Consider the following 15,041-nt stretch of genomic DNA (forward strand, 5'->3'; position numbering starts at 1 on the left):
AACCCCAACTCAAAATTAGCACGAATTGCTTCAGGAATTATCCCTTCGAGACATGGGCTCACCAGACGACACCCCTGTGTTGTAAACCTAGGTGGCCAAGCGGCAGTTTGGGGGAGAATAAAGTTCAGAAGCCATCTTTGGTGACAAATGTCCAGTGGCATGAACTATCATGTAGGAGTATCCTTCCGGCAGGCCAGTAGGGAGAAAGGGAGCCAGAAGTAACCGTGGGCAATGAACTCCGCTCTGCTAGCGGAGGTTGCGGAGATTTGCTAACTACGCATTACACAGAAAACAAGGAATTCATGAAAAATCTCCAACTCTGCCATGTAGTGGAGTTAGCTACTGCACCCACAACCCTTTGACAAAACAACTTTACCTTTACATGCTAAAAAGCATATAACCAATTCACAAAAGTGAGCTTTGAAAGCTATCAGGCAATGAGAGAGGTGGTGATTTTGGGGTCCTCCCTAACCTAGGGGGGAGGACCAAGCAGATGCCTTGAACACAAAGAGCATATCATGCTGAACGATTTGGTGGTGCTCCCATTCTCCAAGGACCACCCAAGCAAAGTTATGGGAAAAAATACAATGCCAACCAAAGGCCCAGCAAAGCATTATGGGGCGAGATTCTAGAGTGCAGTGAAAATTATAGTATTAGCTCTCAGCTGAGCCGAGAGAGCGCTGCCCCTTGAGGAATGGTTTGATATTGGATACTAGAATATTCACTGCACTCTAGAATCTTGTCCCGTAATGCTTTGCAGGGCCTTTGGTTGGGATTGTATTTTTGCCCATAATTGTGCTTGGGGTGGTCCTAGGAGGATGGGACCACCACAAATCGTTCAGCATGATGTGCTCTTTGTGTTAAAGGCATCTGCTTGGTTCTCTCCCTAAGTTAGGGAGGACCCCCAAATCAGCTAAAGCGAACAAACCTTCTGCCGCTGTATGTCATGTCTGCAGAGGCTCCAGGGATCTCAGAGTTACTTACGTCCAGGCAACACAACAGCGCTAAGGTAACGTAGGGAAAGCGGGAGATGCGGAATAGCTGACAATAGGCGCATGGGCACCATTGTTAAAGTTAAAGCGTAGCCTTTTGCTGCTTAGGAGGGAGCGTGTCCTGCTTGCAACAGCAGGCAGGACAATGCTATTTCAGAAAATAGTGCTCGGAGGCTTTAACCAAAGCCTACCGAGCAACAACACACGTAACAGAGGGTGTCGCGATTTGAGGTTCCAAAATGAGACAAGGCAGTACTAAGGAGGGACTACTAAGCTTTTTCACCAATGAATAGCCGCAGTTTTACAAAGGACAATGACAAGCCGATGGAAAGTATGGGCAGAGAGTAGGTGGAGCTTCAAGTCCATATTCCAATACAGCATGCCTCACAGAGCAACGAATGCGCTGCCCAGGCTCGACCTACAAAGGGCATTTCGCTCTATTTCATTTACTTGTTTTATTTACCAATCCATCTCGGATCTGTAAATAAAAATAGCCGTCCTAATCATTTTGTAGGTGCATGTGTATAAATGCATGCACAAATCTACAAATTGTCGCAATTGTTGGTTTTCTCTTTTGACGATGCTATACAGCTTTGCCCGAATGGATTAGAAAAACCAATGGGTCTCGAGACCTACTGGCTTTGTCAAAGGTTGTTGGATTCAAGTCCCTAAAACGTCTAGTGAGTCTGGGGAACAGTTAATCAAATGTCAAGCTACCTGACGCATGTATACTACCAGCAGGATGGCTCAGTGGGCAGAAAGCTGCCAGCAGTGATACTACTCTCAGGTGTACTGGAGGTTGTGAGTTGGAATCTTGCAAGGTAGGTTCAGTCATAAAATCAGTGACAGTGGCATATTATTTATATTGTTCAAAAACAGATGTACAAAATGAAGGTCTATATAAAATGCTAATTATTAAGTTATTACTTTCCCCTGCTCAACCGCCCCTTCAGGAATAGACTTTGCATGTGATTGACTTTGTGCCAACCCTATTAGCTTGTCAGAAAAAGTGCTTGGCATAGCAGTTCCAGATCGTGAAATTAATGCAATAAATATACAATTAATGGAGCAAAAGAATATAGGTATTTATGTTTATTACATATTTAACTATCTATGTTTTTATCACTTTTACTGATGCCCAGAGAAGAGACTCCTTGTAAAGTCGGTTCTATGTTATCAAAGAGTGGTAAATGTTAAGTAATGTCACTTCCTGTGATGTTACTGTGATTTCTTGTCAGATAAAAAAAAATAGAGGGGCCTCTCACTTTCCACTTTCTGCCCAGGGCATCAAAAATAGCATAGTCATCCACCTGAGTTTTAATCTCAGCTATGGTACTATATTTAGTAAATTCCTTCCTTTCCCTTTGCCACCAATTGTAAGCTCATGAAAAGGAAAAAGATTGATTGAAGAACTGTTTCTAGTCCATGGCAACGACTAATTTCCCCATCACATACTAGTTTCTGACATCTGGTCCTAAAATGACAAACTGCACCATACAGCTGTACATAAAGCACACCATGCCTAGATGCCACTGCAACAATAACAATATTCTGTGGCAAGAGCTCCGCAGCCTCCTGGCGGAAGGCCCAGCCTATATCAAATATCTGAAACGAATGAAGCTGAATGAATGTTAACTTGGATAGAATTTGGATTGCATCAAAAACCACCAAAACTTGATTTCGAATAGCTATATGCAACATTATAAAAACATTTAATTGGTGGTTTCGCATATACCTTATAGCAAATAGTAACTATGACCCAGCTTTCACTGTTGTAACTGTTGTTAATGTCTCACTCAAATACATTTGGGCATGAAGACAGACACACATTGCAGACCTAATAGATCTTGCTTTGGCAAAGATGCAATCTTTTATTTATTTATTTTTTCGAACCCATGCAATAGGAATGAAAAACATATAAGTGATATAAACGTTTAAAAATGCTAGACTCTAACATTAGAATGCATATATTTGCATAAAAAAATGACTGGTCGCAGAAACAATTAACAAACATAAAAGTATATATAAAAGCAGAGATTGGGCTACCAGCTGCGGGACTCAAGTCGACTACGCTTAAGATGTATGTACAGAGGAGACCTAATGGTTGATGGGGACAGGCCAGTCCTCATGCACTCTACTGTGGTGAGCCGGTGCAAAATGTGAATGACCCTTGAATGGATGAATAGGGCCCCTGTATGTACTTACTTTTAATATACGCGTTTGACAAAACACGAGGCTGACAAAACAGCTAACAATATCTTTAGGTAAAACCTAAAAACAAAAGGCTTTTTCAGATACGCACCGTGTGTCCAGCTTTCTCCAGCATCAGCTTCATCTCCAGCACTGCGCGTCTCATGGAAGGAGTGGACATGATGAAGCCGTCTGTCTCATAATACCCCACACGCAGAGGCCGGGGGCTGGAGTACACCTGAAAAGAGATTATTGTATGGGGCATGAATTATGCTTGGGCTTAAAAGTGACGCGGTAGAACGTTCAGTTGTAATTTGACAAACTACCCGATCCTTGCTGTTTGTAGATATGAGCTTGATGTAGCAGTGCAATTCCCTGACGAGGAAACCTGCAGAGAGCTTGGAGTTCTGCAAACCCAAGCAAAACGAAAAAATACTTATCAGGTAATGAGGGCTGACACACCGGGATCACAATCTAGAGTGCTCCACCATAATTGGACTTTATGTAATGGGGGTATTTTTATTTATTTTGTTTTTTATTTAAAGTGGTTTATAAAGCGTGAATATGACCCAAGAGTATCAGAGCACTGTACATACGAATGGAAACAGAATCAGAGACCTGAGACATAAAATATAACATCTAACATAAAAAATATAGAACTAAAAACGAGCAAGATACAGTATGTTGCATCAGAGCTAGTACTAAACATCTGCCAGGCAGTAATGAAGCACTGGGACAAATTCGCCAAGAAGTCTTTCTTGATTCAGATTCAGTTCCAGGAACCCCGAGCAATAGTGTTTGCATGTATGGTAGGGGGTCTTATGGAACCTTAAATAATAAACAAGGATCAAGGGGGCTAGCTTTGAGTTTAATGCACAGGACACTCCGCTGCAAACATGGAACAGTGCTCTGTCCACCAAACTTACAGGCACCCCTATTTAGAGGGATACTCATGTTTGTCGGGTGCTTAATAAAAAATCCTCAGTAGTACACTTATGCAGTTGAAGTCTCTTTCGTTGTTAATTGTATCAGAATTCTTATTTGAAACCATACACAATTAACACATGTAGGCACACAAATAACAAAATGATCTGATAGAACACAATTATTCCATGGACTACATTTCTAAATAACTCTATCCATAGAAAGCTTTAGCCATATCAAACTTCACCCAACACGTGAACTAAGCCGCTTCTTCAGGGTTGAAACAACACCAATTAAACATGGCAAATATTTTAAAAATATAGGCTAAATCAGATGATTAGCATCAGCTATATTCAGTTATAAGAATATCCCTACCAACATATAATCATTTTAAAGTTCATTCACAGATGGATCCTGCATTTTACATCACTATAATACTATATTTTGACAATTGCATACAAGTACTTGATTTGACAAATGCGAAGCCAAATACCATTCAGGTTTTCCTGTTTGCCCAGCGAAATAGATCGCAATATTAGACCAAAAAAGCACCTCTTCAAAATAGTATAAACCATTCTCTTGTAAGAGCCTATCTGTTGATCATCAGACATAAGAGAACTGTACAAATAGTGAGGAATATTGCTTGGAAGAACTGAGAACTCTTAATAGACTTGGGTAGAGAAACTGCCCTTTGAAAATACCGTTGGAATAAGCCAGATGAGCCCAGAAAGTGCCACGAGACACCCTTCTCAGGAGAGATGGAAAAATAAAATATCAAATAAAAGTCAACAAATAAGATTTATTACTAAGTTCTGAGCAGAAAACAGTAAGATATATAGTATTATCAAAAAGCATTAAGCAATTCTAAAAACTGATAAAGATCTGCATGACGCTTTTCCGACTAAACCATTGGTTAACTTCAGAAGAGCACAAACCCTCAAGAATATACTTATCCCAGGTGATACCATTAGATTTCAAAAGAGTGAAATAACCAATTGGCTGCAAGAAAACCCTGTGGGTGTTACAAGTGTAATGACTGTGTATGTTTGCAGTACATTTCAGACAAAACCAAAGAATTTACAAGTCAAGATGGCAGTAAACTATTTAAAATCTGATCATTCATCAACTGTTACACTGTCTTTTGTGTGTATTGGTTTACATGTGAACGTCAAAAACTTTATGCTGGTTAACCCATTAGCCCTCTAAAAGAAAGAATCAAAGAACATATCAATTAGATTAAAAAAATAGATTGTAAGTCACCTTGGAGCAAACACTTCAAGGAAGAAGACATATCAGTTGTCAGGGTTATTGGCATTGAACACATAAAGGCTAATTGTACAGGAGGAGATAGAAATCGCAAACTATGCCTTAAAGAAACCTGGTGGATTGAAACACTGCACACAGTAAATATAGGTTTGAATCTAGACAGAGAACTTCATACAACTCTCTAATCATGCAGAACATCTGATTCTAACTTAGTTTACCACCCCTTCTATTTATGGTATGACTTTCCTAGTCAGAAGACTCGGCATTGAAGATAGAAAGTTAAAGAACGAGTGGCACACGATTAGAAGAAGAGAACATATTGATTGACGTTGTGGTTTATACACTGGCTAATGATGCTCTTGGTATTATACAATTATAACGACTAGATGCTAGTTGATCACTCCAAACGGGGTTATACTACTTAGTTCTGAGAGCCGATCGGCTCTGATGGTGAACATATTAGCTAAGCAAGAATTGGAGTTTGATTCGTCCCCATGGACGCAACTAATTCACTATAAAGAATATTTAAATATACATATTTTCTATTTTCATCTTACATCAGGGGATTTTGGATATGCAACTTAGTGTTTGTCAAAAATGTTTACAGTGTAATATTGTGTTTCACTTTGTTTTACAGGATTCACAGCAATATGTAATACCAGAATAGCCGAACGGCGTAAAGTGGAGAGTATAAGTGTGGTGAGGTTAAGAGTTTGAATCCCTATATGGGATTGTATTATAATCATCTGGTATAGACTAGAACAGGCCATCTTCATACTCTATTTAAAAAAAGAATTTTCATGACGTTTAAAATTGATAATGAGGATTTCCGTTGTATTGCTAGATTTGCGACTATCTTCATGTCTCAGTTTCTATAGCAGTAGGTAATTCAGGAATAGCCTATCGGCATGTTGGCGATATTTTGAGTGTGGCAGGTAATGAGTTTAAATCCCATATTGGACTGTAGCAGGATTGTTTTTATTATAAAGTTCAGTTTGTCATTTTCATAGATTTTGACTTTTCTCTTTCTTCCTTTTGAACGAATGGACATGGAGAACCTTTATCGTACACTTGTAGAATTACATTGTTCTAGATGAAAAAGGACATGCTTGCCAGTAGTATAAACATATTTTCTTTGGGATAGCTGTCTGTGCTAGTTCAGCTTATGAATCCAGTTGGGCTGAATAGCTCACTTAGAGCAAAAATATTTTTAATGTTTATTGGGCCCAGGTGCAATCAATTAGTGACAAATCTGTATATATAAGGGCTCATTTTCTGTGGCCGTTAGTTATTCAGAAACACTACCATGCGGATGGACCTTTTGTCTTGATAAAGACAGGGAAGCACTTAGAAGGAGATAGTTTATCTCACTACAGCACGGATTAGCTCCGACTAAGACTGTAGTGTTCTGATTTTTTCTCCTTTTCCTCGATTTTCCTACTTCAGTTTGATATCATGATGTTAAGGCAGAAAGGACAGATGCAGGGAAATTCATAATCTCTAGAGGGTAGTGCATCACCTTTATCAGATGAGCACATTATTTCAGATAGGTCTTCAATTTTGCTACAGCATATTCATTTTCGAACACTTCGAATCGGACTGCTGTTTCAGATATTCACAGCGTTAATTTGCTCGGTTACATTGGAGCCAAAGAAATTGCATGTTTAACTTTGGTACAGTGTAGCTATTTACCAAAGCTCAGAGACAGATCGCGTTCTCATGTAATTATGTTACCTTATTTGGTTTCATTTGAACTAAATGAATTGCTTTTTTGATACGTTTATCTTTGCTACAGTGTTGTCATTTTAAATGCTCAGAATCGGGCCACATTCGGACTTATTTACAGTGTTAAACTGCTTTAGCTCCATTGGGGTCTAATGAATTGCTGTCTTTTTTTTTCCTGAAGTGTGCCTTTGTTCAATACGTGGGTAGCTATGAAGGATTAATGCAGTGGCCAACCCGCACTTTAGAAGGCTTGACTATGAAATGCAGGGATTCAATGTGGCTGTTTGCTATGAATAGCTACATAACTAGAAATGTATATACCAATGTGGGTTACATACTGAAGCCTATCTGTTTCATGTTCTTTTTCAGTATTTTCTTTTGTTTATATTTCTCTTCTTTTTGGGTGACAGACCAACCTCATGTACATGGGATATTCCGAGAGGATGGACATGATAATTGTGATTATTAGATCTTATATGAAAAGTCCTTTTGGGAGGCCACACACTATTAATACTTGTTCCACAATCAAACCATCACATGTAGTATCAACAGATAGATTCCAACTTAGAGACAAATGGAATCTTCAACCAAATTACAAGGAGATTATTTATACTATTGTGAAGAAGTGTTTTTTTTTGGTCTAAAACTACAATCTTTATATTGGTTCTCTGGGCAAACTCGAAAACCAGGACTTGGATTAGAATTTGTCTAATCAAGTGTTGTATGGACTTGTCAAATATAGGATGCATATGATGTAAAATGCAATATCCATCTATGATTGCAATTTAAAATGATTATTATTGGGATGTTCTTGTAAATGAATATAGCCGACGCTAATCATCTGATTTAGCCTACATTTTTTTAATTGATCTCGTTTGGGCCCTGAAAAAGCGGGGTTTAGTTCGCTGCGAAACACGTGTTGGCTGAAGTATGCTAAGGCTTAAGTTTGCCATGGATGGAGCGATTTAGAAATGTAGTCAATGGAATAATTGTGTTATAACAGATTATTTTGTTATTTGTGTGCTTACATGTGTTAATTGTATCCGGTTTGAAATATGTTTTCTAATAAGAATAAAAGACTTCAACCACATAAGTATACGATTGAGTATTTATGTTACAAGTGTCCGACAAGCATTTTTATTGAATCTTGAATTCTTTTTATTGTTTTTATGTTTTAGGTTTATGAACATCGACATCCCATTGTGAGGTTGTGCTAGTGAGGATTCAGTTGCCGATACCAATTTTAAAGCAATTGAACAAATTTCAACAATTTGGACTTCCCGACTCCTTTTATACACACTGTATGCCCCCCCTATTATCCAACATTATAGAGCCTTGCCTGCCCCTTATGGCTGCTTTTGCTTCACCAGTTTCCACCCCTATGAAGAACAATTGTTTGACTGCTTGGGCAGCCAGCCATGTACCCGCTTGCCCAAGGTACTCGTTGTGTTATTTCCATTTGAACCAGTTCAGTTCCCCCCCGGCCAGCCTGTACTCCCACCCCCTTCCCCACCCTCCCACTAAGCCCCCCCCCCCACCCCCGGCATTACCAGCTCTAGGGCTCAGCACCCTACTATGGAAACATTGGGAGGCATGCACACCACCTCCAAACACTATAAAATACACACTTTTCTTAAATGCAGTGGAGTTCAAATAGTCCTACATCAAGAAGCCCACATTTTGAGGGCTGAGGGGCTACATCATCAGAAGTACTGGAGGGGCCAGGTCTTCACTACTGACTTTTCCACATATGCTTGGGGCACACTAATCTGGGTGCAGGTGGGAGTCCCTTAGAGGGTGGTGACACAGATAATAGACCCTGAAGGCTACCTTGTCCTGCTGGAAACAGTCATGGATGGCTCGCCACTGATGCTGGGCAGCCTTTATGCCAACTCTGATCAACCACGAATTCTGCACTGCCTTTCCTCCCACATGGCTGCTTGGACTCACCTGCCTATGCCCCTTGGGAGGGGGGGGGCTTTATCTGCACCGTGGATCCCACCCTTGACTGTTCCCATTCCTCCCTTCCTAATATCCCCACCATTGCCAGTATTTTGTGACATCATCACCCAGGAATTCGCCTCAACTCCCTGGCTCTGTGCCCCTCTTTTTCTTCTCTTGAGTACGTGGGACGGGAATTATTGGACCGTAGCCCCCTGGGATTGGGAGTGAATTGGAGTAGGCTATGTTACCCCATCCCGCGTGGTGCCTACAACCTTCCGCTCTTAAGGATCCCTGCTTATGGGATGCAGTGTCAGAGACAGATTTGTTGATTTCTTCGAACATAATGTGGGCTTAGCCTTTTTGCCCTTCGTTAAGTGGGAGACCTTTTACGTGGTGGTCAGGGGCTTCTACTCCTGGGCTGTTTCGGAATTGCGTAGGGCGCTGCTCTTATGCCGAGATGCAGCAGAGAAAGAATACATAGAAAGGGAGCCAAGGGCGGTCTAGGATCCCTCCTTATGCCCCTTGTTTTCCCAGCTACGGGAGCATGAGGCCCAGCTTCTAGAATGCCTGCATTGCCTTGACTACATAGCATACACAGCTTGTGCACAATTCGAGGGCAATAAATCTTGCTGATTGTTAGCATAGACCTTAACAACAATTCTCGCCTATCACAGATAGTCTCGGTCCATGGCCCCTTGAAGCCCTCCTCCATCCCCGAATGAGATTCACGATGCCTATACTCCATCCAATTCTCCATGCCAGGAATGCCCCTTGTCCCCTCTTTTCTTCGCCCTCATAATGGAAGGCCTGGCAGCTCGGGTCAGACAGCAGAGAGGGGACTGGGGCATTCCTCTTCTGGTCACCACACACGCTATTTTGTTATATGCCGATGACGTCCTCAATTTATCTCAAATGTGTTACTGCTATTTGCTCCCTGAATGCCAGGCTCTTAACAGAGTTCGGTGAACTAACGGGGCAAGAGAATCAGCTTGCACAAGTCATGCGTCTTTTCCCTGTTTCCGGGGACACTATACAAATCTTGCCATTGGGATAGGCCCAATTAGCTGGGCTCCTACTGCCTTCCGATACCTGGATATTTGAATCTTACACTCCCTCACAGATTTATTGGATGCCGACTTAGCGGCTGTGGTGCCAGCCCTCTGCTCCCAGGTGATGTTCTGGAGGTGCCTCCTGATATCCGTGGTAGGTAGAGTAACCATTTCTTAGATGGTAATGTCCCCCACTGTCACTTCTCTAGCTACTGCTCTCCAAAACCAGAAGCCCCAAGCCCCCACAATATCTACAAGTTGCCTTCACATGTTTTCGCAGAGTGGTGCAGTTCATCAACCCTGTGGCCCTGTATGCATCATCTGTCCCTCTTCTGGGTCAGCTTTATTTCTGACTGCCTGAAGTGTACTTGGATTCAGGCTGGCTTGACCACACAAGGCGATTTATTTTAAATTGGACAGCTTCAACTCTTTGTGGCCTTGATGACCACCTCAGCCTTCATTAAGGTCAATTCTTAGTTTATGCGGGAGCTGTTAGCCCGTTTTGTGATTTTTTGTGGATTCAGAGTAACAAGCCGGTCAACCAATCCCTCCTCTAATCCCTTCACATGATGGGAAGCGGCCGACGATGATTTACTGGCTTGCTTGGTCCTTAATGGCGCTATCCCGGGATATTTTCCAGAGACGTCAGATGAGGAAATTGGAGGAGCCCTCCACAAGAATAAATTGCCCCCTTATCTTTCTCTTTTGTAAAAATCCAACAAAAATTGTTTTAAAAAAACACATCAAGAATTTTAAATTATTCTATCAGAGGAGAGTCTGCTTCATTGAATGGAAAGCAAGAACGAACATAGGTGTGTCTCCGAGTCCAAATACTAAAAGGACAGATAGGCTTTTGTCTTAAGATATAGTATATCTTAGCCATACCCAATATATTAATGTCAATTGTTGAAAGAACAGTGTTTCACTGGAGCTACTAAGGCTTGCAGCTGTTAGTCTGGTCAGCTGGAAAAGGTGGGACTAAGAGTAGTGCCACCACCAATGAGAGCAGAAGTGGGACGGGGATTCCACAAGATTGTGAGGAGTCTTGATTAGGGAACTTCTCTGTTAATAACAGATTCTGTGAAAAATACGCAAGGAGGAAAAACAAGAGAGGCCATATCAGATTTATGTAACAAAATATCTATTGTGTCAGGTTGCTTGAAGACAACGAGTATGAACTGACCACAAGTCACGGACAATACAACTCATCAGATCTAAGAGAAACTTCATCCAGGACAGAACACTCTCCAACTGCCACAACTCCAAGGAACTCTTCGCCATCGTACAATAATTCACCAGACCCCACAGTGAAACTACCGATGTCCATCCCTCTCAAGACTTCTGCAACAAACTCCGCTCCTTCTTCCACCACAAGATCAGGACGCTCTACAACAACTTCAACGACCAAGACCATGACACTGACCCTCCACCAGCGACGCCACCCAGCCGACGCTACTCACCTGGACCCCTGTCACCACAGAAGACACCTCAAACACCATGAAAAGCATCCACTCTGGAGCACCACGCTGACCCCTGCCCACCGCACATCTTCCACAGGGCAGTCACACCACAGCACCAGAACTATAACGGACAATCAACTGCGCCCTCAAAACAGCCACATTCCCAGATGACTGGAAAGAAGCCGAAGTCAAACATCTTCTCAAGAAGCCCTCTGCAGACCTGACTGACCTCAAGAACTATAGGCCCATCTCCCTTCTCCCCTTTGCATCCAAAGTCATCGAGAAAGTTGTCAACTCCCAGCTAACGCACTTCGTAGAAACCAACAACATCCTTAAGTCCTCTCAATCCAGATTCCGCCGCAACAACAGCACCGTGACTACCCTCATGGCCATCACTGACATCCACACCCTCCTCGATCAAGGCCACACAGCAGCCCTCATACTACTAGACCTCTCAGCAGCCTTCAACACCATCTCCCACCGCAGACTCCATGACACCGGTATCCAGGGAACTGCCATAGACTGGATTTGATCTTTCCTCTCAGGCAGAACACAAAGAATAAGACTACCGCCCTTCGTCTCCAAGCCCACAGAGATCAGATGCGGAGTACCTCAAGGTTCCTCCCTCAGCCCCACGCTCTTCAACATCTACATGGCCCCCCTCGCCACCATCGTCAGAATACACAGACTCAACATCATATCTTACGCCGACGACACCCAGCTCATCCTCTCCCTCAAGGAAACCGACATCAATAGGCACAGTTTACAAGAAGGAATGAAGGACATCGCAGCCTGGATGAGCAGCAGCTGCCTGAAGCTCAACTCGGAGAAAACGGAAGTCCTCATTCTTGGGTCCACACCCTCAGTATAGGACAACACCTGGTGGCCCCCTGCCCTCGGAAACCCACCCACCCCTACAGAGCACACCGCAACCTCGGCATCATACTCGACTCCTCACTCACCATGGACCGTCAGATCAACGCCGTGTCCTCCACATGCTTCAACACCCTCCATATACTGGGCAAGACCTTCAAATGGATCCCCCCCAACTCCAGGAAGACGATCACCCATGCACTCCTCACCAGCAGACTGGACAACGGAAACGCACTCTGTGCAGAAATCAACAAAACACTCCTTCACAAACTCTAGACCGTCCAGAACATCGCAGCCAGACCCGTCCCTAACATACCATGACAGGACCACATCACCCAGCACCTCCGCGACCTCCACTGGCTGCCTGTTGAAAAAGAATTACCTTCAAACTGCTCACACACGCCTACAAAGCCCTCCATAACACTGGACCCCAATATCTCAATGAAAGAATCTCCTTCCACACCCCCAAGAGAAACCTCCGCTCGGCCGACCCAGCCCTAGCCACGGTCCCCCACATCCACAGAGCCAGAACGAGTGGCCAAAACCTGAAATGAACTCCCCCTTAGCATCATACAAAGCCCGACACTTATGAACTCCCCTTTAGCATCATACAAAGCCCGACACTGCACCTATTCAGAACGGACCTCAAAACCTGGTTCTCTGGATGACCACGTAGCTGCCAGCACCCCCTCCCACCCCCCAGCACCATGAGACCCTCACGGGTGAGTAGTGCGCTTTACAAACCCCTGATTGATTGATATGTAGCCCACATATGGTTGTTTAACTGTTGTAGTATGAAGTGGCCTGTTTGTGCAAGAATTAAGGGTGGGCATAGTTGGCGGAGTACCACTACACAGAATTCTACAGAATTGAACAAAAATTCTGTGAGCTCCACTCCTAAACTCTGTTGCTCCAAAACTCTGTTCCGTCTCATCCTCATTAATAAAACAGAAACCTCACATACCCTTGATAAAACAACAAGTAACTATACCATTACATGCAAAAATGCATATTGTCATCGCACAAAAATGAAGATGAAAATACAGCAAGCAGAGAGGGGTGATGATTTTGGTGTCCTCACTAACCTAGGGAGAGAACCAAGCAGATGCCTTGAACACAAAGAGCACATCATGCTGAACGATTGGTGGTGGTCCCATCCTCCTAGGACCACCCCAAGCACAGTTATGGGCAAAAATACAATCCCAACCAAAGGCCATGCAAAGCATTATGGGACGAGATTCTAGAGTGCAATGAATATTATAGTATCCAATATCAAAACATTCCTCAAGGGGCAGGCTCTCCAGGCTCAGCTGAGAGCTAATACTATATTATTCACTAAACTCTAGAATCTCACCCCATAACGCTTTGCTGGGCCTTTGGTTGGCATCGTATTTTTGCCCATAACTTTGCTTGGGGTGGTCCTAGGAGGATGGGATCACCACCAAATCTTTCAGAATGAAATGCTTGTTGTGTTCAAGGCATCTGCTTGTCCTCCCCCTAGGTTAAGGGTCACCCCAAAATCATCACCTCTCTCATTGCCTGGTATTTTTCAAAGTTCACTTTTGTGAATTAATTATATGCTTTTTAGCATGTAAAGGTAAAGTTCTTTTATCAAAGGGCTGTGGGTGCAGTAGCTAACTCCACTACGTAACGTAGTCGGAATTATTTCATGAAATCCGTGTTTTCAATGAAATGTGTAGTTACGAAGCGGAGTTCATTGCCCACGGTTAGCAAGAATGTCATTGCAGGGTTAACTTTGCTTCAGTCAATGCTTCTGTTCAAGTGAGAAGACATGCTGCATTTGCTGAGACCACATTCAATGTGTAGCCTTCTTCTAGCATTGATGCCAAGGAGATTGTAAGCAAACTATATGTATATTGCAGGAGTTACTCTTCCTGATTAGTCAGCCAAGATTGGGAACATTTCCTAGAGGGGAGGGCAATTTGGGCAAGTTATGAACATGTAGAGCATTCATAAGGATGGCAGCTTCTCTTAGGGAGTCTGGTACACTGAACTGGCTCTATGGAACAGAAGGGGAATGCATTGGGATGAGCATTATTCACAAACAGATGCTGTACTTTTGCTTCTCATAGTCAAATAGCCACATCACCAGAGTCTACGAGGATGGTCACATTAAGGCTACCAAGTGGATCAATGAGAATGATTGCAAACTTATTAGCTATAAAATGCTGTATCGCCTGAGATTTGTGAGACTCCGAATTCAGGATGGTGCAGACGGCTGCCTGCGTATGGTCCAAACACTGTACTGATCGCAAACGCCAGTGGGGGGGTCTGTGGCATTGCTTGAAAGGTATGTGAGAGAATCTATCGGATATTGCCTGCAGGCTTATATTGATGACTGTTTATTCTTTGAATTCATGCAACTGATAAGGGTGATCACTTATGCTTTTATAATAGTGCTGCTATTCAATGAATTACTGTATGTTATCAATTAAATTCCATCATACCTATATTTGGTGTGGGTGGTTCTGCTGTTTCTACATGGTGAATTTCATTTACCCACACTCAAAAACAACAAGGGTTAGATGTGCACACCTGTGTAACACAACTGTGCATGTAGAAGAGGAGTGACATTTTGAACCGGAGTGAGGTAAAAC

General features: G+C 42.7%; 1 protein-coding gene across 1 annotated transcript in view; it reads right to left on the reverse strand.

Annotated features, from left to right (window-relative positions):
* LOC146835079 (vitamin D3 hydroxylase-associated protein-like) overlaps positions 1-15,041 on the reverse strand; it is a 296,163-nt gene that overhangs the window by 90,331 nt on the left and 190,791 nt on the right. The window contains exon 8 of the mRNA XM_085602745.1: positions 3,295-3,420. Within this exon, the coding sequence (XP_085458871.1) occupies positions 3,295-3,420 (126 nt within the window). The remainder of the gene's footprint in view (positions 1-3,294; positions 3,421-15,041) is intronic.

Source organism: Triturus cristatus, chromosome 4_2, assembly GCF_964204655.1.
Source record: "Triturus cristatus chromosome 4_2, aTriCri1.1, whole genome shotgun sequence".
Classification (NCBI taxonomy): domain Eukaryota; kingdom Metazoa; phylum Chordata; class Amphibia; order Caudata; family Salamandridae; genus Triturus; species Triturus cristatus.